The sequence below is a fragment of the Neoarius graeffei genome, chromosome 6, assembly GCF_027579695.1.
Source record: "Neoarius graeffei isolate fNeoGra1 chromosome 6, fNeoGra1.pri, whole genome shotgun sequence".
NCBI classification, from domain to species: Eukaryota; Metazoa; Chordata; class Actinopteri; order Siluriformes; family Ariidae; genus Neoarius; species Neoarius graeffei.
In genome coordinates, this window is record NC_083574.1 from 40,566,202 (window position 1) to 40,592,058 (window position 25,857).

General features: G+C 42.8%; 1 protein-coding gene across 4 annotated transcripts in view; it reads right to left on the reverse strand.

Moving 5' to 3' along the window:
- The window catches only part of plcg2 (phospholipase C, gamma 2), a 95,552-nt gene that overhangs the window by 27,058 nt on the left and 42,637 nt on the right, over positions 1-25,857 (reverse strand). For all 4 annotated transcript variants that reach the window (XM_060923649.1, XM_060923647.1, XM_060923648.1 and 1 more), the window contains 10 exons: positions 24,508-24,625; positions 22,456-22,624; positions 18,847-18,942; positions 12,505-12,588; positions 12,208-12,386; positions 9,841-10,041; positions 7,206-7,325; positions 6,779-6,959; positions 2,879-2,947; positions 2,379-2,488 (listed from right to left, as the gene is read on the reverse strand). In XM_060923649.1, the coding sequence (XP_060779632.1) occupies positions 2,379-2,488; positions 2,879-2,947; positions 6,779-6,959; positions 7,206-7,325; positions 9,841-10,041; positions 12,208-12,386; positions 12,505-12,588; positions 18,847-18,942; positions 22,456-22,624; positions 24,508-24,625 (1,327 nt within the window). The remainder of the gene's footprint in view (positions 1-2,378; positions 2,489-2,878; positions 2,948-6,778; positions 6,960-7,205; positions 7,326-9,840; positions 10,042-12,207; positions 12,387-12,504; positions 12,589-18,846; positions 18,943-22,455; positions 22,625-24,507; positions 24,626-25,857) is intronic.

Here is a 25,857-nt window from a genome sequence, read left to right on the forward strand (position 1 = left end):
CTGGACAAGTCGCCAGGTCATCACAGGGCTGACACATAGACACAGACAACCATTCACACTCACATTCACACCTACGGTCAATTTAGAGTCACCAGTTAACCTAACCTGCATGTCTTTGGACTGTGGGGGAAACCGGAGCACCCGGAGGAAACCCACGCGGACACGGGGAGAACATGCAAACTCCACACATACCCCTTTTCCACCAAATCAGTTCCAGGGCTGGTTCGGGCCCAGTGCTGGTGCTGGTTCACAACTCGTTCAACTTGCGAACCAGCTGAGAACCAGTTTGCTTTTCCATAGCTCGAGGTGCTAAGGGGAGCCACATCATTACATCACTGTATACGTCAGTTACGTCGCTGCGTTTGCATAAACCTTGGCATGAACATCAAATCAACAACAACACGGAGAAGAAGAAGAAGCAGCAACAACAATAATGGATGACTGCTGCTTTACTGCATTCATGATATCTCGTCGCTTATTTAAAAATGGCGCCCTCTCGCGGTCTTGCTATTGTTGTTGGTCTTAACAACTCCGCCCCCCCGCTGACGTAAGCAGTTCTTTCCTCTAGCCCAGCAAAGAGCTGGTGCTACCCTGGAACCGGTTTTTCTGGCCCAGAGCCAGTTCTTTGTCAGTGGAAACAGAAAACCCGGTTCCAAACTAAGCACTGGCCCCGAACCAGCCCTGGAACTGCTTTGGTGGAAAAGGGGTAACAGAAAGGCCCTTGTCGGCCGCTGGGTTTGAACCCAGAACCTTCTTGCTGTGAGGCGACAGCGCTAACCACTACGCCACCATGCTGCCATTTTATATAAACAGTGTTTGTTATAGATAGACATTGCATCATACAGATATTTTAAACATTGTGTGTAATATAGGTATTGTATAGTATGCATATTGTATATAATAGTTTTAAGTAACTGTTATTCCACGCAATCGAGTCATACATGAGCGGTTACCCAACGAGGCGCGTAGTGCTGAGTCGGCTCAAAGTCATGAGATTGAGTGGAATAACTTTTATTGTCTCCACATTCACTGGATGTTGAGAAACAGAGCATTTTTATTTTTAGGAAATCCGATAAATAAAATCTTTATACAAAACGTCCGACAAAATCTCATCTCATCTCATTATCTGTAGCCGCTTTATCCTGTTCTACAGGGTCGCAGGCAAGCTGGAGCCTATCCCAGCTGACTACGGGCGAAAGGCGGGGTACACCCTGGACAAGTCGCCAGGTCATCACAGGGCTGACACACAGACAACCATTCACACTCACATTCACACCTACGGTCAATTTAGAGCCACCAGTTAACCTAACCTGCATGTCTTTGGACCGTGGGAGAAACCGGAGCACCCGGAGGAAACCCACACGGACAACATGCAAACTCCACACAGAAAGGCCCTCGCCGGCCACGGGGCTCGAACCCGGACCTTCTTGCTGTGAGGCGACAGCGTTAACCACTACACCACCGTGCCGCCCCAAGATTCGTTCTTACTATCAAATACTTTCATTCCATATTTTGCTTTTTTGTATTTGTTGGGATTTTGTTTTCGAGTAGAGTTTTTATTTCGTCCTCCGTTGGTTCCGCAAAACGCGCCGCCATTTTTGTTTTTCTCTACTCACGGTATATGAGCTGATAGCCTAGTAGTAGAGTAGCCAATCAGAGCGCGCGACTGCTCATATCCAGTGAATGTGGATATACTAATACCGGGTAGTTGTACAGAGTGGTCATCTGAGTTACTGTAGCCTTTGTGTCAGCTCGAATCAGTGTGGCCATTCTCCATCGACCTTTCTCCTCAATAAGGTGTTTTCATCCGCAGAACTGCTGCTCGCTGGAAGTTGACTGGTTTATTGCACCGTTCTAAGTAAACACTAGAGCCTGTTGTGCATGAACATCCCAGGAGATCAGCAGTTATAGAAATACAGTACTCAAACCAGCCCGTCTGTCACCAACGATCATGAGATCACATTTTTGCCCATTCTGATGGTTGATGTGAACGTTACCCACAGGTGACGGCCTGGATCTGCATAATTTTAAGCGTTGCCCTGCTGCTACACGATTGGCTGATTAGATAAATGTACAGGTGATCTTAATAAATGCTCCGTGAGGGTATACACCTACGCATACAGCATTTATCAGTCTTACTATCAGGTTTCACCCAGAAGAGTACGAGTTCCCTTTTTCAGTCTGTTGCTTCCTGATTCTATCTCAGCAGGTTTTTCCTTGCCACTGTTGCCTCTGGCTTGCTCGTTACGGCTCTGTATCTAGAGCTGGATTTCTGTAAAGCTGTGTTGTGACAATGTCTTTTGTTAAACATTATAAAGAAACAAAAATCAACTGAATTCTCTCTCATTACAAAAAAAAACAAAACTGGAGGGTCTCACCATCCACTGCTCTCTTTGTAAACGTTGTAGATCAGCGCGCCTTTGCAGAAGCTGAGCTCATCTGGCCGCATGGCTCGGTAATCATAAAGAGCTTTCACTGTGCTCTGAGGCTACAGAGGAACATATCATAAGATCAAGCGCTGTCAGAGAACAAGCCAGATATTTAAACCAACGTTCAGCGCTATTTGAAAGCGACTCAAATTAAAATAATGAATCACCCTTTGACATGTCAAATACTGTATGAATGTACGAGATCGTACAAGACAATGCAATGCAACATAACCGGAGGAAAGGACGTAATCTAAATACGCTCAGGCATGACACTGCTGGATTAGCCGTGGCACGTTTCCTCTTTACTCAAAATCCATTTCCTATCTGAGAGACAGTGATAGCGCACAAGTACTTCATCTTAAGCTGCTTTCCATCTTAAGTTACTGCTAATAATGTAACATGGGGCTTCACTGGATTTCAAAATGTGTGTGCTGGATGACTGTACGTACCGGAGATGGTTCGATTTCATTGGCCTCCACATACTGCTTGCTGTCGTAAATCGAAGCGCATTTGTCCGTCTGCAACAAAATAAATGAAAAACCTTTTGCAGAAAGCTCCGTTTTATTATTATTATTATTATTATTCGGGCTGCATCGATATCTCATTTTTCAGACTGAGATGTTTTCTGATAATAAAATAAGTAACTTACTTAATGAAAACATTTATTTAGCTCAGTTTACGTTGCTTGCTGCCTAGGCTGTTATCTCATGCTGAGTTTCATGTCTAAGATGTTATCACATTTTATTTATAGCATTCGTAGAAAGTGCAAGGATGTCCAACCTGACCGCACAGGGCAAACTAAGAACATCGTTCCTTGAATTGCACCTTAATTCAAGAGCAGAACGGTGTTCTCAGGCATGACAGGTTTTTTTATGCAGTCACTTAACTGCTTCATGCTTGCAAATACCTTTGCGTGAGCCCGACTGTGCTCCTTTTTTAATGGCCACGCTCGGTGATACTGCTCTGCTTGCTCAGGTCATCTTTACACTCTTTCTTCAAGATACTATTTAAATGCTAGGAGATCCATCATCAGGTCGCTTGTATTTTCGCAAGATGCTAGCAAGATAGTAGCTCCTCTTGATATTTCCACAGAGCACGAGTTGCAGGTCGTTTTGTTTTAATTGCCATCATTTATTGTGAAATACAGTGAAACCTCGATATTAAGACCACCACTGGGACCAGGTCGAAGTGGTCTTAATATTAAGGTGGTCTTAATATTGAGGTGGCAAGATATACTGACAGTTGCTGAGCTGTTGCATAGCAACGTGCATGCATGATGTTCTTAATACTGTTGTATTACATGCAATAAAATTTATGAACTAGTTTATTGTATTTCATTGATAAATGATTAAATCAACAAGCTAAATTTAAACAAAAGTATAGCATGTGGGTGGTTTGTGTGTCTAGCAAGTACAAATGTACATGTAATACAACACGTAAAAAACAATACAGTGGTGCTTGAAAGTTTGTGAACCCTTTAGAATTTTCTATATTTCTGCATAAATATGACCCAAAACATCATCACATTTTCACACAAGTCCTAAAAGTAGATAAAGAGAAACCAGTTAAACAAAAATATTATACTTGGTCATTTATTTATTGAGGAAAATGATCCAATATTACATATCTGTGAGCAGCAAAAGTATGTGAACCTCTAGGATGAGCAGTTCATTTGAAGGTGAAATTAGAGTCAGGTGTTTTCAATCAACGGGATGACAATCAGGTGTGAGTGGGCACCCTGTTTTATTTAAAGAACAGGGATCTATCAAAGTCTGATCTTCACAACACATGTTTGTGGAAGTGTATCATGGCACGAACAAAGGAGATTTCTGAGGACCTCAGAAAAAGCGTTGTTGATGCTCATCAGGCTGGAAAAGGTCACAAAACCATCTCTAAAGAGTTTGGACTCCACCAATCCACAGTCAGACAGATTGTGTACAAATGGAGGAAATTCAAGACCATTGTTACCCTCCCCAGGAGTGGTTGACCAACAAAGATCACAACAAAAGCAAGGCGTGTAATAGTCGGCAAGGTCACAAAGGACCCCAGGGTAACTTCTAAGCAACTGAAGGCCTCTCTCACATTGGCTAATGTTAATGTTCATGAGTCCACCATCAGGAGAACACTGAACAACAATGGTTTGCATGGCAGGGTTGCAAGGAGAAAGCCACTGCTCCTCAAAAGAACATTGCTGCTCATCTGCAGTTTGCTAAAGATCACGTGGACAAGCCAGAAGGCTATTGGAAAAATGTTTTGTGGACGGATGAGACCAAAATAGAACTTTCTGGTTTAAATGAGAAAAGTGTTATGTTTGGAGAAAGGAAGACACTGCATTCCAGCATAAGAACCTTATCCCATCTGTGAAACATGGTGGTGGTAGTATCATGGTTTGGGCCTGTTTTGCTGCATCTGGGCCAGGACGGCTTGCCATCATTGATGGAACAATGAATTCTGAATTATACCAGCCAATTCTAAAGGAAAATGTCACAACATCTGTCCATGAACTGAATCTCAAGAGAAGGTGGGTCATGCAGCAAGACAACGACCCTAAGCACACAAGTCGTTCTACCAAAGAATGGTTAAAGAAGAATAAAGTTAATGTTTTGGAATGGCCAAGTCGAAGTCCTGACCTTAACCCAATTGAAATGTTGTGGAAGGACCTGAAGCGAGCAGTTCATGTGAGGAAACCCACCAACATCCCAGAGCTGAAGCTGTTCTGTACGGAGGAATGGGCTAAAATTCCTCCAAGCCGGTGTGCAGGACTGATCAGCAGTTACCGGAAACGTTTAGTTGCCGTTATTGCTGCACAAGGGAGTCACACCAGATACTGAAAGCAAAGGTTCACATACTTTTGCCACTCACAGATATGTAATATTGGATCATTTTCCTTAATAAATAAATGACCAAGTATAATATTTTTGTCTCATTTGTTTAACTGGGTTCTCTTTATCGACTTTTAGGACTTGTGTGAAAATCTGATGATGTTTTAGGTCATATTTATGCCGAAATATAGAAAATTCTAAAGGGTTCACAAACTTTCAAGCACCACTGTATAACTAAGTTTTCATTTAAACTTTTAATAAACTTGTAATAGAATTAATCAGAATTAAAACCATACCATTTTTAAATGTAAACCATACAGCAAACTTACACAAGTCATTGAAACAAGAAATTGAAATCTCGTTTTGAATCCTCTTTCATAATTAGGCCACACCAATTTAATTAGTTGGTTCTCGGAAACGCCGCTTGAAAAAAAAAATTGAAATCAAACTCCCGCCAACAGAAAAGGTCACATGACGCCGAAAACCAATCAAATCGCCCCTTTCACTTTCGATAAAGACTTGTAGAAGAAACATGCCTGTGGAGGGGAGTCCTGCAAAGCCTGTGTTTGTGATTGTTAGGATATTCAGCGAACAGAAGCGTAAAATCTTTGACAGGTGTGTTGAAATTCTGTTTACTGCTTTGCCTGTATTGTTTGGTCTATTTCCACCGCTAATTTTACCATCAGAGCATTTTTTTTTTTTTCATTTCACCCGCTCGCTTCATATTTTTCCTGAAAAAATCCGAGAACCAACTAATTAAATTGGTGTGGCCTTATGACACTTTTAACAACTTGAACTTTTTCTATTTAAATCGATCTACTAAAGCTCACTTCACACCTCGGTGCATAGATTACCTGCGTTTTGCCAATTCCAAACTTTTCTGCTAGCTGACGCTGACTTTTACCTGCACTTTCGTTAATCAGATCAATTTTTTCTTTCAAAGACAACTTATTACGTTTTCTACTCATTGTCGTACGAGTCGATCTTAATTTTGCGGCATGACGTAAAAAATTTGACGGCATGACGTAAACCGGATGTCGTGAAAGCTCTTGTGCCCTGTGTTTTGACACGACGGGGGGGCGCCCGTATTTTCGAGGTTTAATTACATTGATTTTCGACGGGTGGGACCGAAATTAATGGTCGTAATATGCAATATTGACGTGGTCGCATTATTGAAGGCCGCGACCAATGAAATATATAAGCAAGCAATCAGGACCGTGAAAAAAAAAAACTGTTCGTAATTTTGAGGTGGTCGTAACATGAGGTTTCACTGTACATCCAGGTCGCTGTCAATTTTGTCGTCTTTTCATTATGTTACATAATGAAAATGAGTACGCATCAGAAAGAAAGAAAGAAAGAAAGAAAGAAAGAAAGAAAGAAAGAAAAATCATGGTATCTGATCAATCCCTGGTACCAGCATCTGTATTGATGCCGCCCTAATGATTACTGACTACACATCTAAGCTACACATACCTTATCTGATCTTATTGTGTAAATGAGGTTTGGAAACACAGCAGAAGGACTGACCATGCTGAAGCGCTCCACTAGCTCTGGCGTGACTGGGTAGCGCAGTTTGGTCTTGCGGTAAAGAGGTTTCTTGCGGAAGTAGCTGACCAGCTCCACCAGACTCTCAAACTCGCTCGAGGAGCCCAACACGTACAGGGATCCTTCCTTGTGGATACGACAGTGCTTGACCATACCTTCACCTCTGCAACACCACAGAAACCCAACAGTTTCACTCCATCTCGTTCAACTCAGTCGTGCAAATAAAGTCAGCTGACACTTGACAGGTGCGAAAATAATAGCGCACTCAAGTCTCATTCACATAGGTTTTAACATTAATGCAAATTGAATCTGTGAACCGCAACATCGGGTTCAAGTTCCTTGACGGAGGGGTGATGAGGAAGAAAAGTGAGCGAGAGTGGAAAAAAGACGACCGAAGCTAGAAGAGCACCTGAAGGTGATGGCGTAAGAGTCTGGCTCTTCCCTCTGTCTTATGAGGAAGGCTCCATCTCGAGGGATCCTCAGCAGGTTTTCTTCTGCTTCACCTCGACTCATGTTCTTGTAGAACCACCTGCACAGGAGAAAAGAAGCGTATTAGCCTATCGAACATATCTAAAACCATATTTAAACAGGCTCATAGCACGTGGTAATATGTGAGTAGTCTTCTTTGGAGCAGTATTTTAGACCCGGATATGTGTGCACTGCAAAAAAATGGTGTCTTAGCAAGTGAAAATGTCTTGAAGAGAGTTGAAACGATCTAGCGTTTCCGATTAGACGAATACAAGACACCAATTCTGAGATTATTAAACCTAGTTCTAGATTGCAACCAACTTATTCCAAGATGTCTTATCAAGTGAAATTATCTGTCCATGCAGCAAGACAATTTCACTCGTATTAAAGAATTTTCTCCTCAAATTCAGTTTTCAATTTTTTGCAGTGTACGCTGTAGGAAAAATTAGAGGAAAACTGAAACAGCAAACTGTTATTTCACAATACAGTAGAGTGTTGGAAAGTTGTAAAGATGTGGCCCTGCGGGATTTGAAGAAGCGATGCAAAAGACTCAAGGATTCTGCTCAACTGATTTTGGTGTACCAAAAAGAAATCTTCCAAAATCCTCTTCAATCAGAAAATAATCATAATAATAATAGACTTTATTTTCAGAAGGTTAATAAAAACAGTTTAGCTCATGCTAATCTCACACCGGGCCTTCTTTTTGGCATAGATTTTACACCGGATGCCCTTCCTGACATAACCCTCCCCAGTCTATCCGGGCTTGGGACCGGCACTAAGTATACACTGCCTTGTGCAACCCCAGTGTTTGGGTATTTTACCTAATCTGCATATCTTTGAACTGTAGGGGAAACTGGAACACCCAGAGGAAACCCACGCAGACACAGGGAAACATGCAAACTCCACACAGAAAGGCCCCCATCGGTCATGGGGTTCGAATTCGAATGGGTCATGAGTCATGTGAGGTGACAGTGCTAACCACTACACCATCGTGCCACCCAAAAAATACGTTTGTTCTACAACATTTACAGAAACGCTGCACTCTATCATTACAAAGTACAATGATGCATGTGTGAAATAATTTATTATATATCCATCCATCCATCCATTATCCGTAACAGCTTATCCTGTACAGGGTCGCAGGCAAGCTGGAACCTATCCCAGCTGACTACGGGCGAGAGGTGGGGTACAAGTCACCAGATCATCGCAGGGCTGGCACACAGACAACCATTCACACTGACACTCACGATCAATTTAGAGTCACCAGTTAACCTAACCTGCATGTCTTTGGGGGAAACCGGAGCACCCGGAGGAAACCCACGCGGACACGGGGAAAACATGCAAACTCCGCACAGAAAGGCCCTCGCCGGTCACGGGGCTCGAACCCGGACCTTCTTGCTGTGAGGCGACAGCGCTAACCACTACACCACCGTGCCGCCAGTTTATTATATAGTTTAAGGTTATATTTGTTTTTTTTTCTCCAGTATATAATTTATAGCTTAACATTATTTTTAATTTAGTCTTTGTTAAGCACAGTCGGGTTACTGTATGATCTAAGCGTTTAAAGTGCATATTCTGGACCAATTTCGGTGTTTTTTTTATATGAAAGTATGCCTTTACACACTCATCCAGAAGGGTAATTTTGCACAAGGCCATCTGTCTACAGCAGAAAAAAATAAAATAACAAAACGCGTCTGGAAAAATCCCAAGGGAGTCTGGAGCCAGATTCGTGACGTTACCTGCGGAAGCGCCAGCAGGCTGCGCGAGCTTTGCAGGGTTTCAGTGGACAGCCTGTGTACACCAAGCGCTCCCATTTCTCTCTCATTGTCCGGTCTTTTGGAAAACGATGAGTACTAATCCCATCAAGATTGGTGTTGCTACACCCTCCTACGATACATCTGTTAACCATTTTAATAATTACGCGATAACGTTGAAGAAATTTGCAGAAAACCACCAGGTCGTTTTCTCATAAACAAATCAGTGCTGACGTAGGATTCAGAGGGAGGCGTCCCGCACGCGACGTCACGAAAATCAATGTTTGCCGGGAAATCCAAACGCCAAGTTTTTTCAGAGGCGGACCAATTCGCCTCAAATGGCTTGATTTCAACTGAATTTTTCTGGTATTGCGCAAGGTAAAAACATTGCAGAGAATGCAGAATGTGACAGATATTTGACCAAAGTTTAATATAAAATAGGAGAATTACATTGATCTTGCTCCTGAATTCACCCGTGATATGCACTTTAAGGTTCCACAGCCTTAGCTACACAGTGAAGTTTATTTCTTTTCTACAGATTACAATAAGCCATACTATGTCCTAAACCTTATCTCCAAGTTTGTGTTTGATTACTCATGACCCAGATGTCATTTGAAGCAGATATTTACCACAAAAAAAAAAATCATGAGTGAGACCTCCATTATTGGTTAGTTATTTTAGTGAGTTTAACCTTGCTCCAGTGTTAATCTAAAGAAACCGATATCAGACGTTCAACATGTCCTTGGATGTATTTTTTTTAGGCCAAACTATTCCTCTTCATAGATTTTTTTTTTCTTATTGACGTCCACAGTAATCACTAACCCCTCGTTAAGGTGCATGTTGGGCCGTGGCACAAAGTCAGTGAGGCGTAAGTTGAAGTCATGGCAACGGAGTGGGTTCTCTCTATAGTGCTGGATCAGAGCATACACACTGGGGAAATGCAGGTTCTCCGTCAGAAAAAATACTGTGAAGCCCCCATCTGAGGCTGAGCGGATCCGGCAGTGCTGTACTCTCCCACTGCGCCTGGGTAACACACAAACGACATGAATGCCAAACATTTATATGAGATCTAATACAACTAAATACACAAATATTTCTATAAATACAGGGTTAGTCGAAATTATGTTCACACTAATGGATTATTTTTCTCCTGAATGTGTGTGGTGCGCCGTGACCGCTGCTGGCGTAATTGGTCCCTACTTTTTTGACACCCCAACAGCGATGTCAGACCAGTGTTGCCAGATACTGCTGACGTTTTCCAGCCCAAAATATGTTCAAAACCCGCCAAAATGCACTTAAAACCGCCCAATCTGGCAACACTGTGTCAGACGTCTACTTACAGATGGTGCGGCAGTACGCCATTGATGAACTTCCACTACAGATCCGATTGGCACGGTATTTCCAACAAGATGGCGCACCGCTGCATTTTGGCTGTACTGTTCGTGCTCATCTCGACCACACATTTCCAGGTCGATGGATAGGTCGTGGTGGACCATTGCTGTGGCCTCCACACAACCCCTGATTTGACACCCTGTGATTTCTGGTTATGGGGTACGGTATAGCAGGAAAGTTCGTGATATCAATGACCTCAAGGACAGAATAAGGATCGTGGTATCATCTATTCCCTGCAAAATCTGTGTCCGGGCTTTAAATGGTACTGTTGCTGGCTGGTTTTTGTGTGTTGAACACGATGGCGAACAGGTCGAGACCGTCTTGTACATCATCTTGCACATACGCTACCGTTCAAAAGTTTGGGGTCACCCAGACAATTTTGTGTTTTCCATGCAAAGTCACACTTTTATTTACCACCATAAGTTGTAAAATGAATAGAAAATATAGTCCAGACATTTTGAGCATTTAATCGAGCCCACAAATGTGATGCTCCAGAAACTCAGGCCAAGTTTACATGAGACCGTATCTGTCTCGTTTTCTTCGCGGATGCACTGTCCGTTTACATTAAAACGCCGGGAAACGGGAATCCGCCAGCATCCACGTATTCAATCCAGATCGTGTCAGCTCCGGTGCTGTGTAAACATTGAGAATACGCGGATACGCTGTGCTGAGCTCTAGCTGGCGTCGTCATTGGACAACGTCACTGTGACATCCACCTTCCTGATTCGCTGGCGTTGGTCATGTGACGCGACTGCTGAAAAACGGCGCGGACTTCCGCCTTGTATCACCTTTCATTAAAGAGTATAAAAGTATGAAAATACTGCAAATACTGATGCAAATACTGCCCATTGTGTAGTTATGATTGTCTTTAGGCTTGCCATCCTTCCACTTGCAAGTGGTAAGTGATATGCGCTGGGATCACACACACACAGCGGCTCAGTCCCGAATCACTGCTCGTGCACTTCACTCGCGCGCTCTGTGAGCTGCGCAGGGCCGGAGTGCGCACCCTCCAGAGGGCACTCGCTGTTCAGGGCGGAGTGATTTGGAGCGCAGGATGCCTGCGGAGCCGAGCGTATCCGTGTATTGGCGTTGCTGTGTGCACGCGAATCGTTTTAAAAACGTTAATCTGATGATCCGCTGATACGGTCTAATGTAAACCCCACCTCAATCTGCTCAAAGGAAGGTCAGTTTTATAGCTTCTCTAAAGAGCTCAACTGTTTTCAGCTGTGCTAACATGATTGTACAAGGGTTTTCTAATCATCCATTAGCCTTCTGAGGCAATGAGCAAACACATTGTACCATTAGAACACTGGAGTGAGAGTTGCTGGAAATGGGCCTCTATACACCTATGGAGATATTGCACCAAAACCTAGACATTTGCAGCTAGAATAGTCATTTACCACATTAGCAATGTATAGAGTGGATTTCTGATTAGTTTAAAGTGATCTTCATTGAAAAGAACAGTGCTTTTCTTTCAAAAATAACGACATTTCAAAGTGACCCCAAACTTTTGAACGGTAGTGTATGATGTACGTTTTGTGAATAAACGGTTTCTACCATTTAAGTGTTAACATAAATTTTGACTAACCCAGTATATAGAAGTGCCAAAATGGTGTGTGTGGTCTACGGTTCTGTGTGTAGAACAGTTATGTAACAGAGGCTAGTTAGAAATATTCACAATAGGATCGTTCATGTTTTTGGATGCCATACAGTATGTTATAATGAGAAGATTAAAGGAGTTAAATTGATTGTTGCCACTTGAATACTTTTTTTTTTTACTGAGCTTGCTAGACGTACCAGAAGGACAATGTGCAGTCAGTAAGGAAGGTGTCGCTTTCTCGCACCAGAAAAGTGCCATCTCTGCCCCCAGACTCAGCACAGTACTCCTGCAGCAGTCTCTCAGCGGTCTGCCTGCCCTCAGCCAGACGCCCATGAAACCAGGGCTCTGTCCGGTGCAACTCCACACCTCCTACAACCTGACCACAAGAGCAGGCGACATAACAATCAGCACACACAGCAATGAATCGGCGCACGCTTAGCCCTGACGCAAAATTCACTGAACTCAGGAACAAAGATCAACAGATCCTGAATTACCTTCCCCACGTCCTCATCCGTCTCATTCTCCTCTGCATAGTACAGTTTGTTTCTGGAGATCACGCAGTAGTGCTTATACCATCTCTTTAAAAAAAAAAAGAAGGGGGTTACACATTTGTCATACACACTGAAATGATGTATAAAGGAATGTAAATGTATACATTCAACTCCAGAATTACTGGCACCCTTCAAGAGAAAAAAAAAAAGATTGTACAACAGCCATTCTGAAGAATACGCTGTATTTTCAATTAAACAACCAGAGGAACTATTTAATTTCCCTGTGACACAAAACATTTGCATAAAAATGTCCTCCTTTTTGCTCTCAAAAACGTGATAAAATTATAGTGAAGAATATTTAAATAAATAAAAACAAATCATCATATTCACCATGAGATTTTAAAACCATGTATTTAGGATACAGTACATCTCCCCAGAAGTCAAAGGTATAGACAGATACCTACTGGGTGTGCTACGAGCCGCAGGGAAAAAAGCTTCGACCAAAAGATGGATGACGCAGGACGGACCAACCATAAATGGCTGGATAGATGTAACAATGGACATTTATAAGATGGAAAGGGTTACCTTTTCTGTGAACCTGAAGATGGACTTATTCACACAACATTGGGAAAAATGGGCATGACACGTGAAGCCTCTGAGACCTGATTTTGTAAAGATAACTAACATCCAAAATCTTTATTTAAGGAAATTATTTTGTTTTGGATTTTTTTATTTCTTTAAAGGAACAGTCCACCGTACTTCCATAATGAAATATGCTCTTATCTGAATTGAGACGAGCTGCTCCGTACCTCTCCGAGCTTTGCGCGACCTCCCAGTCAGTCAGACGCGCTGTCACTCCTGTTAGCAATGGAGCTAGGCTCAACATGGCCAATGGTATTTTTTGGGGCTGTAGTTAGATGCGACCAAACTCTTCCGCGTTTTTCCTGTTTACATAGGTTTATATGACCAGTGATATGAAACAAGTTCAGTTAAAAAAATTGAAACGTAGCGATTTTCTATGCTATGGAAAGTCCACACTATAATGACAGGCGTACTAACACCTTCTGCGCACTTCGGCAGCGCATTGATATCTGAGCTCCGTATCAATGCGCTGCCGAAGCGCGCAGAAGGTGTTAGTACGCCTGTCATTATAGTGTGGACTTTCCATAGCATAGAAAATCGCTACGTTTCAATTTTTTTAACTGAACTTGTTTCATATCACTGGTCATATAAACCTATGTAAACAGGAAAAACGCGGAAGAGTTTGGTCGCATCTAACTACAGCCCCAAAAAATACCATTGGCCATGTTGAGCCTAGCTACATTGCTAACAGGAGTGACAGCGCGTCTGACTGACTGGGAGGTCGCGCAAAGCTCGGAGAGGTACGGAGCAGCTCGTCTCAATTCAGATAAGAGCATATTTCATTATGGAAGTACGGTGGACTGTTCCTTTAAGTTTACTTTCTCATTCTCTGAAAAAGAAGGAAACAGATCCATGGCTGACTCAAACTATACAAAATGTGGCTGAGAAACTACATTTTGTACTCTTTTTTTGGCTTTTCTCTTTAATCTGGGCTTTAAAAATGTACCATACAGGCAGCATTAATACATATGCACACACTTGATTTTATTTACCATGTCTTTTTTTTTTTGCTTTAACATACCAGAGTATGTAATAACAATGTGCACAATGTACGGAAAAAAAGATTGATGTATGTAAAACTCCATTTTCAACTTAAAAAACAAACAAAAAAAACCACCATCATTTTCCCCTTAAGTTAATCTTGCTCTTCAGGCATTCTCTTGCTAGTTTTGAGTTTTCCTGTTCCCTGGAGTATAAATATGAAATTACACGTGTGTAAAATCCCACACTTAATGTGCGGAAAGCCAAAAAGATTTCAACACAAAGAGACAGACAGGTGATTTGCACAAGACGTGTAATGAATATACAACCCCGATTCCAAAAAAGTTGGGACAAAGTACAAATTGTAAATAAAAACGGAATGCAATAATTTACAAATCTCAAAACCTGATATTGTATTCACAATAGAACACAGACAACATATCAAATGTCGAAAGTGAGACATTTTGAAATTTCATGCCAAATATTGGCTCATTTGAAATTTCATGACAGCAACACATCTCAAAAAAGTTGGGACGGGGCAATAAGAGGCTGGAAAAGTTAAAGGTACAAAAAAGGAACAGCTGGAGGACCAAATTGCAACTCATTAGGTCAATTGGCAATAGGTCATTAACATGACTGGGTATAAAAAGAGCATCTTGGAGTGGCAGCGGCTCTCAGAAGTAAAGATGGGAAGAGGATCACCAATCCCCCTAATTCTGCGCCGACAAATAGTGGAGCAATATCAGAAAGGAGTTCGACAGTGTAAAATTGCAAAGGGTTTGAACATATCATCATCTACAGTGCATAATATCATCAAAAGATTCAGAGAATCTGGAAGAATCTCTGTGCGTAAGGGTCAAGGCCGGAAAACCATACTGGGTGCCCGTGATCTTCGGGCCCTTAGACGGCACTGCATCACATACAGGCATGCTTCTGTATTGGAAATCACAAAATGGGCTCAGGAATATTTCCAGAGAACATTATCTGTGAACACAATTCACCGTGCCATCCGCCGTTGCCAGCTAAAACTCTATAGTTCAAAAAAGCAGCCATATCTAAACATGATCCAGAAGTGCAGACGTCTTCTCTGGGCCAAGGCTCATTTAAAATGGACTGTGGCAAAGTGGAAAACTGTTCTGTGGTCAGACGAATCAAAAGTTGAAGTTCTTTATGGAAATCAGGGACGCCGTGTCATTCGGACTAAAGAGGAGAAGGACGACCCGAGTTGTTATCAGCGCTCAGTTCAGAAGCCTGCATCTCTGATGGTATGGGGTTGCATTAGTGCGTGTGGCATGGGCAGCTTACACATCTGGAAAGACACCATCAATGCTGAAAGGTATATCCAGGTTCTAGAGCAACATATGCTCCCATCCAGACGACGTCTCTTTCAGGGAAGACCTTGCATTTTCCAACATGACAATGCCAAACCACATACTGCATCAATTACAGCATCATGGCTGCGTAGAAGAAGGGTCCGGGTACTGAACTGGCCAGCCTGCAGTCCAGATCTTTCACCCATAGAAAACATTTGGCGCATCATAAAACGGAAGATACGACAAAAAAGACCTAAGACAGTTGAGCAACTAGAATCCTACATTAGACAAGAATGGGTTAACATTCCTATCCCTAAACTTGAGCAACTTGTCTCCTCAGTCCCCAGACGTTTACAGACTGTTGTAAAGAGAAAAGGGGATGTCTCACAGTGGTAAACATGGCCTTGTCCCAACTTTTTTGAGATGTGTTGTTGTCATGAAATTTAAAATCACCTAATTTTTCTCTTTAAATGATACATTTTCTCAGTTTAAACATTTGATATGTCATCTATGTTCTATTCTGAATAAAATATGGAATTTTGAAACTTCCACATCATTGCATTCCGTTTTTATTTACAATTTGTACTTTGTCCCAACTTTTTTGGAATCGGGGTTGTACATTAAAAAAAAGACAGAAAGACGACCCTCGTGGTGTGTCTCTAAGGACCCGAATGAGTAGCATGGTCAAATGAGCTCGTGCATAAAAGGAAACCACCAATGGTGGTTCTCTAGAGACTATTTCGCAGCTGATGGTCTTACGGCTGAAAATGGACTGATATGAACCTGAAGATGGACTTATTAACACAACATTGGGAAAAATGGGCACGACACATGAAGCCTCTGAGACCTGATTTTGTAAAGATAGCTAAAATCCAAAATCTTTATTTAAGGAAATTATTTTGTTTTGATTTTTTTATTTTTTTAAGAACACTAAACGCTAAAGTAACAATGAGCTGCTACAAATGTTTATTATTATTATTATTATTATTATAGTAATACTCTCTGGATGTATATAGTTAAGTTTACTTTCTCATTCTCTGAAAAAGAAGGAAACAGATCTATGGCTGACTCAAACTATACAAAATGTGGCTGAGAAACTACATTTTGTACTTTTTTTTTTGGCTTTTCTCTTTAATCTGGGCTTTAAAAATGTACCATACAGGCAGCATTAATACATATGCACACACTTGATTTTATTTACCATGTCTTTTTTTTTTTTGCTTTAACATACCAGAGTATGTAATAACAATGTGCACAATGTACGGAAAAAAAGATTGATGTATGTAAAACTCCATTTTCAATTAAAAAAACAAACAAACAAAAAAAACCCGTCATTTTCCCCTTAAAGCCTAGGTCACAACCGGACGTACGATTTTTTGGCCGTGCGATTTTTGGCGTTTCCCAAATCACTGCGGTTTTTTTTTTGTTAATGGAGAAAGTCGCACGTTGGCCGTAAGTTTGTCTTGCAACCTGAAAAAAACGTAAGCGCCCGTATAGTTTGTTTGACATGACAAAGAACCTCTGCGGCCGGTCTACGGCTCGAAAATCAGCACGTCACACACGCGCACCCTCCGTGCATTTCGCGCGCGCCCTCCGTGCATTTCGCGCGCGCCCTCCGTGCATTTCGCGCGCGCCCTCCGTGCATTTCGCGCGCGCCCTCCGTGCATTTCGCGCGCGCCCTCCGTGCATTTCGCGCGCGCCCTCCGTGCATTTCTTGGATTTTTTGCACGTAGACCGGCCGTAGGAGCACGTACGGCCAGTTGTGACCGAGGCTTAAGTTAATCTTGCTCTTCAGGCATTCTCTTGTTAGTTTTGAGTTTTCCTGTTCCCTGGAGTATAAATATGAAATTACACGTGTGTAAAATCCCACACTTAATGTGCGGAAAGCCAAAAAGATTTCAACACAAAGAGACAGACAGGTGATTTGCACAGGACGTGTAATGAATATACTAGTGCTGTCAAAAATGTCGCGTTATTAACGCGTTAACTTGACTCAATTTTAACGGCGATAATTTTTTTATCGCGAGATTAATGCTCTGTGACATGATGTAGGTTTTTCATAAGCTTTTGAAACTGCCAGGAACTTGGAACAGAGACTTTGCTTAGAAAACCGATAGCAGCTAGACTGTAATGCCACGCCCCACACAGCCAGAGTCCTCTGCCCTCCCCCAAAGAACCAGCGCGGGCAGGGCGCGCTAGTAGAGATGGGATTTATGGCTCTTTGATGGGATCCGCATCTTTGTGATCCGTTCTTTGAAAAGAGCCGTTCAGAAGACTGGCTCATTTGGCTCTTTTTAAATATTTATTCAGTTTTAAGAAGACAGCGTCTAAAGAAGCCAGATCCCTCTGAACTGTAAACTCAATGCTATCCCAGAAATCCTTCCTGTAATATGCAAATTTGGCCGCCTCTGATTGGACAGCGCGACGCATCAACACGCAGAAAGTGTAAAAGTACAAAATGTGTTAAGTGAGCTGAAACAGTAAAGATCAGATTCAATGCAATATTGATCAACGAACAACTTAAACTTAATATAATAGTGTGCTTTATATTATAATCAAGCATGTCAAGCTTACTGTCACTGTGTAACCTATCTCTCTGATTGGAGTTGTAGACTAACTCAAACAGTAGATCATTTCACTCATGGTTCTCTTGCTAGCCCCGCGCCGGTGCTCGGCTTAGGTTTCACTTTGCAGTGGCTGTGTCAAGACGTGTTATGCTTTGCAATAAAAAAAAAAAAAACATTGGTACAATGCAAGCCCATTCACTTTTTTATGCTGATAAGAGAATTACAATGGTTTTTTATGTGACAAAAATGTGCGATTAAATTGCGATTAATCGCGAGTTAACTATGACTGTCGCGACATTAATCGCGATTAAGTATTTTAATCGCTTGACAGCACTAGAATATACATTAAAAAAAGACAGAAAGACGACCCTCGTGGTGTGTCTCTAAGGACCCGAATGAGTAGCATGGTCAAATGAGCTCGTGCATAAAAGGAAACCACCAATGGTGGTTCTCAAGAGACTATTTCGCAGCTGATGGCCTTACAGCTGAAAATGAATGCTATGATGAATTCTGTTGAGCACCAGGATATTTTAACTATACACCTAGATGCCTCTGCCAGGAAGGCAACACTTAAAACTAGGATATAGATAGAGATTTCAACAAGATAACAACATTCAGTTGTGAAACCATTACAAAAATCTCATTATCTCTAGCCGATTTATCCTTCTCATTACAAAAATCTCTTGTTTAAAATTATTTATTTCATATATTAATTTTTATGAAGGGTACCAATAATTCCTGCGCTGACTAATAATCCAGTTAGACACACTTCTACTCAGTGAGAGTAAATTAAACATTGAAAGCAAAGGCATTAAGGTGCTATGAAGGAGATGTTGGAGTACCTCATCTATGGGGTCCCAGATGGAAAGTTCTCCCTGCTTTTCTCCTCTGGACAGGTCTTTTATTCCAAAGGTCTCACCAATATTCAGCTTTTTATGCTGTTTTAAAGAAGAAGCAGACATGCACATTAGGCCTATATTCAACCTAGAAGCCTACAACCCCAGCTTCTTTGTCTCCTAACCTATAACTACACTGTGCTTCCTTTCAGTCTATTTAGTATACAAGGCGGCAGCTAAATGCTTGCTGCAGAAAATAGTTTTTAAGGTTGAGTTTATATCTGCTTAAACAGGGAAACAAAGGTTTGTAACAGTGTCTGACAGTAACTTCCTGCTTACCTTGCATGCAAACGCTTAAAATGAGGTCATGAAGAGTTTTATTTGTCTGGAGCTTCAAAACATGGCTACAGTGCACGCCGGCCACTGTGGACGCTAAAAAAAAGCACGACGAACTAATCTAAACCTCTGATCTGTCAGCGATAAATGTTTTAACACACAGAGGATAGTTTTTTTTGTTTTGATAAAAAGCTTAATTTTAAAATATTTAGGTTTCATTGAAATACTTTGACATCAATTTCAATTCTTACACCATATTCCAAAGAAGCCTTTACTTTTGTCACATGTACACTTAAAGTGCATATTCTGGACCAATTTTGTGGGGGTTTTTTTATATGAAAGTATGTCCCTTTACACACTCATCCAGAAGGGTAAGGCCATCTGTCTACAGCAGAAAAAAATAAAACGCGTCTGGAAAAATCCCAAGGGAGTCTGGAGCCAGAATCGTGACGTCACCTGTGGACGCGCTAGCAGGCTGCGCGAGCTTTGCACGGTTTCAGTACACAGCCTGTGTACACCAAGCGCTCCCATTTCTCTCTCATTGTCCGGTCTTTTGGGAAACGATGAGTACTAATCCCATCAAGATTGGTGTTGCTGCACCCTCCTACGGTACATCTGTTAACCATTTTAATAATTACGCGATAACGTTGAAGAAATTTGCAGAAAACCACCAGGTCGTTTTCTCATAAACAAACCAGCGCTGACGTAGGATTCAGAGGGAGGCGTCCCGCACGCGACGTCACGAAAATCAGTGTTTCCCAGGAAATCCAAATGCCAAGTTTTTTCAGAGGCGGACCAATTCGCCTCAAATGGCTTGATTTCAACTGAATTTTTCTGGTATTGCGCAAGGTAAAAAAAAAAATTGCACAAAATGCAAAATGTGACAGATATTTGACCAAAGTTTAATTTAAAATAGGAGAATTACATTGATCTTGCGCCTGAATTTACCTGTGATATGCACTTTAAGCACAGTGAAATTCTTCCTCTGCATTTAACCCATCTGAAGCAGTGAACACACACACACACACACAAGTGAGCAATGAGCACACACACATACCCAGAGCAGTGGGCAGCTATGCTACAGCGCCCGGGGGGTAGTTGGGGGTTCGGTGCCTTGTTCAAGGGCACTTCAGCCATGATACAGAGGGAGGGCAAAGTGCTGTTCCATTCACTCAACTCCCCTCACATTATCCTGCCGGTCCGGGAAATCGAACTGGCGACCCTTTGGGCCCAAGGCTGCGTCTATAACCTTCAGGCCATGGCTGCCCCAATGGACTTTTTATACAAAAAAATTACAATTTTACAAATTACAACGGGCTTTACAACTGACCAATGAACGGCTCTGCTGCCCTCTGTTTACACACACACACCGCCTGACTGCCCTCTCACTCACTCACTCTCTCTGTCCACTTCATTTCTCTCTTCCCTTCTTTTTATATCTCCTTCTCATTTTCTCTCTATCTGCTTATCAGCATTTTGTCTTTTCTGTCCTTATTTCTCTTCTTCCTTCCTCTTTTTCTATTTCCTTTCTTCTTTCACCTTGTAAGGAAGTGCAAATCTAGATGAACTCTTAGTCACATCACTACTTTAACCATTCGCTGCCTAAAAGCGGAGCTCCTGATGAGTGCATGAGCAAAATATTTGCAAGGGCGCAAAATCAACCTGAACAGAATAATAATATTATAGCATACGAACCATCGAATTTTGTAGTATCGTGTATTTCGCATCAATAAATCGCTGCATTGTCTTGTGACAGTGACACCAGTAATGAAATGCACATCGCAGTTACGATACATATTTATTCCCTTCTTTGACACCGCATGCCATGCGCCAGAAACACCACGACATTTATTATGGTGTGACTCTGCTGGGTGCCTGATGGACAGCAGTGAACCAGCGCTTTCACTTTACATCATTACTGTATAGTTACGATCGAATATCAAACTCGATATGTCAAACGGTTGTCTGGTTTCATCTTTCACGTCCATGCACTTTGGTGTGCGCACGCAGCACCATTAGGACTAATTACTGTGCACCTGTTCTGAACTATAGTGCAATCACAGCGCAGACATAACACACAGACTGTGTGAAGTATACGCTCTGTACCCTGCGTCTGACGTTACCGAGCCTTGTATTTTGCATCACTTTTCTGGTTTGACCCCGTTTGTGTTTTTGGACTGTGAGTATTGTATTACCTCTGGTATCCTGTCTCTGCCTCACTCAACCACTGCCTGTTTTTTGACTCTGCCTTTGTCTCCATTTTGGATCTGGTTGCTAGTGTGCTTTCAATAAAACGCTTCCTGCACTTACATCCATCTATCGCCCTTACATGATAGAAACTGTCAACTGTCCAACAAGCTAGTGGAATAATAAAACTATTTTATCTAGTTTTATATGAAACTGTTATGAATATTTTCTCATCTCATCTCATTATCTGTAGTCGCTTTATCCTGTTCTACAGGGTCGCAGGCAAGCTGGAGCCTATCCCAGCTGACTACGGGTGAAAGGCGGGGTACACCCTGGACAAGTCGCCAGGTCATCGCAGGGCTGACACATAGACACAGACAACCATTCACACTCACATTCACACCTACGGTCAATTTAGAGTCACCAGTTAACCTAACCTGCATGTCTTTGGACTGTGGGGGAAACCGGAGCACCCGGAGGAAACCCATGCGGACACGGAGAGAACATGCAAACTCCACACAGAAAGGCCCTCGCCGGCCACGGGGCTCGAACCCGGACCTTCTTGCTGTGAGGCGACAGCGCTAACCACTATACCACCGTGCCGCCCTGAATATTTTCTAAAATGTGTTAATAAATAATCCCGTGTTATTTTTTAAGCAAATTAAAAATAAGCACTGGATAAAACCCCATCTATCTTATGTAAATAAAAGATACAAATTTTGTTGCCCGGTGGTCAAGGGTTTATGAGATACGCTGCCTTGCACTTATGACTGGGTTCTCTGCGGTGGTACAGTACAAGTACATACGTACAGACGTTGTACAGTCAAGCCATCAAAAATCAGGTTGATGCATTCTCTTAAGTATGGGGCTCTGCTCTGCGTGCTCCGCTATAAGCTTGCTGAATCAGGTTTTCTCTTGAAGTCTCAGCTTACTATTCAGTTATTTATCCTAAAATACTGTATATTATTCAGCGAAACTAATATGAAAGGTATGTCGATACAATTGACCTGGAACTTAATTAAAGCGGACATCTTCTGCTTTCCTGCTAAAATCCAGCTTACTCTAACATGAGCGGAGATCTGTAGTGAGTACCTTGATGATGATCTTGCCCTTGAGCTGGTTGGGCGAGGGCAGATGCTCTGCTTCCAGCTCCACGGGTTCAGTGAGCATCTTGTCCTGGAACACTTCTCTGAAGTACTGCGCCATCAGTTTCTGCTGCTTCACGTCACAGTGCTCTTCTATAGACAGCACCACAGGATACCTGACCACAGTCACAAGCTGCAGTCATAAATCTGGACGCACATCTGCCATCAACATGACTTCCAAGCTTTTGATTTGATCATATTAATATAATAATTTAGATTACGATAAACTGGGTGCTGTGAAATAACTCGCAGTGTTGAGAAGACGTGAAGAAATTCAGAGGAAATAGCCTGTAAATATGACATCCATTACTGAGAAGAAGAAGAAGAATCCTTTATTTGTCACATGCACACTCAACCACAGTGAAATTCATCCTCTGCATTTAACCCATCTGAAGCAGTGAACACACGCATGCACACACACACACACACACACACACAGAAGTGAGCAATGAGCGCACACACATACCCAGAGCAGTGGGCAGCTATGCTACAGCGCCCGGGGAGCAGTTAGGGGTTAGGTGCCTAGCTCAAGGGCACTTCAGCCCAAGGCTTCCCCATGTTAACTTAACCGCATGTCTTTGAAGTGTGGGGGAAACTGGAGCACCCGGAGGAAACCCACACAGCAGGGATGAGAATGAAAAATATTTAAAAAGTCTAAAAAAAAAACAGGGCGGGGCCCATGGCCCAGGGGGGCGGGGCCCATGGCCCAGGGGGGCGGGGCCCATGGCCCAGGGGGGCGGGGCCCATGGCCCAGGGGTTCCAGGGGCTAATGATTTTTGGCTATTTTTATTTATTTATTTATTTATTTTCTTTATTATTAGACAGGGAGATTATTATTAGACAGGGAGATTCTTTTGTGCAATCTGAGCTGAAGTGGGTTTTGTGCTTTGGTTTTTTGGGGCGCGCGTGCACGTGCTCTCTCTGCCATGCCGATCCTGTAGGCTGCGCTGACTCAGCTGAAAACTCCGGTCCTCGAGAAAAGAGATAAAAGCCCACCCACACTGAAAGCTGATTGGCTTATTTTGCTGAGTAACCCAATCAGGATGCTCTTTGTCTGGCATGCGCTACATGAACAAGCACACAGTCTCCCTCGCGCGCGCACATTCTAAGATGCGTGATGCAGACCTTAATGTTGCGCGCGCACGCTCAAAAACGATCATTTTGGTCTGAAAAAGTCGGAAATCCGCCGATCGGCGGAAAATTCTCATCCCTGACACAGACACGGGAAGAACATGCAAACTCCACACAGAAAGGCCCCCGTCGGCCACTGGGCTTGAATCTAGAACCTTCTTGCTGTGAGGTGACAGTGCTAACCACGACACCACCGTGCCGCCCAAGTAGCAAACAGAAAACTGCTATGGGCTACTGTCGAGTGAAATTTTAGAGTAACCCTGAAATAGACAATCCAAAAACTTGCCAAAAAAGTATATCAACTGTCCTTGCTCATACAGCAAGCATGGGGCAGAGTGATTCCTGTCCCAATGGGCCTCTGTTAGAGCTTCTTGCAGTTCCCATTTTTGACACTAGGTGCAATATCTCATCTCATCTCATTATCTGTAGCCGCTTTATCCTGTTCTACAGGGTCGCAGGCAAGCTGGAGCCTATCCCAGCTGACTACGGGCGAAAGGCGGGGTACACCCTGGACAAGTCGCCAGGTCATCACAGGGCTGACACATAGACACAGACAACCATTCACACTCACATTCACACCTACGCTCAATTTAGAGTCACCAGTTAACCTAACCTGCATGTCTTTGGACTGTGGGGGAAACCGGAGCACCCAGAGGAAACCCACGCGGACACGGGGAGAACATGCAAACTCCACACAGAAAGGCCCTCGCCGGCCACGGGGCTCGAACCCGGACCTTCTTGCTGTGAGGCGACGGCGCTAACCACTACACCACCGTGCCGTCCCAGGTGCAATATTAACATTAGAAATCTATAAAGGAGTCAAATCAATGTAACATCTGTTTATATTTGTGGAGGGAATTTAACTTACTCAGATGTTGCAAAGGCATGCTCGTTGATGGCCTTCACCACATCTTTAAACTTGATCTTGGTTGTTCTTGTCCATCCGTGGTAAATGATGGGCTCCTCTGGCCCATTCCAGCAGTCCACTATATTACATACAAAATATAGTTAGGATATTTGACAGATAAACAGGCATATATTTTTCCAAACTATAGTAGATGATGACAAAGCAGTTAGTTTTGACAGGCCATAGTACAAAACCTCTCTAAAATATTATATTTCTAATGATTAGGATTATTCTGGTTTACTGTGCTGTGCTTTAATGTTATCTTAAGGTCTGTTTTCTTGTGTCTTCCTCTTGCTTGTACATATTTTCAGAGGATTATTAGGTTGGTAAAAGTCCGAAAGACATGAAGAGTCAGATTTCTGGGGGAGTAAAAAAAAAAAAAAAACATTAAAAGCAACCTGATCTCATGAAAACAAGGGTAAATTAGTTGGACTCTGCTCAGTGTGGTGTGTTTTGCGGTGTGTTTTGCACAAGCTATAAATAATGGTACGAATATTAACCCTAACCATTGCATCATTTTATATGACAGAAGTCACGCAAACTCTTACACGTTTCAAAGTGTCCATGCATGTTAATAGGCGGTGTGTTTGCAGACCAGGAATGAGCAGAAAAATTGATTAAACTTTAGCTAGTTTTCATCCATTTTCAAGTAGCTCAAGGATAAAAGACATGGAAAAGAGTACAGGTAGTCGTCGACTTACGACCTATGCGACTTACGACCGATCGACTTTACGACCGTCTGGTTATGACTGGCAAGTGTTTCCCAGCTGAGCGTACGACAGTTTCCGCCCCAGCTCCTGGCAGCACCTCTCGCCGCGTACAACAGTTTCCGCCCCAGCTCCCGGCAGCACCTCTCGCCGCGTACAACAGTTTCCGCCCCAGATCCCGGCAGCACCTCTCGCCGCGTACAACAGTTTCCGCCCCAGCTCCCGGCAGCGCTTCTCACCGCGTACAACAGTTTCTGCCCCAGCTCCAGGCACACGCTAGTCTCTCTCACGCTCCGTCATACAGTTTCCGCCCCAGCTCCTGGTTTATGAAATGAACAAATGCTCCCACCAGCCCGAGCGCTGCAACAGCTGATGATGACGTAGACGACCCACAGCCAAGCACCAGTGATGCCAGCGGTCACTAAATTTTGTATTTTGCTATGTTTTACATTTGTATTTTGGTATGTTATAAACCAAGGCTTTTCAAAGTGTGGGGCGTGCCTCCCCTAGGGGGCACCAGAGTTCTTCGGGGGGGCGCAACGTGAGGAAAAATAAACCAGAATAAGTTACTATTGCGGACATTTAGCGAACTTCAGCTAGCCTT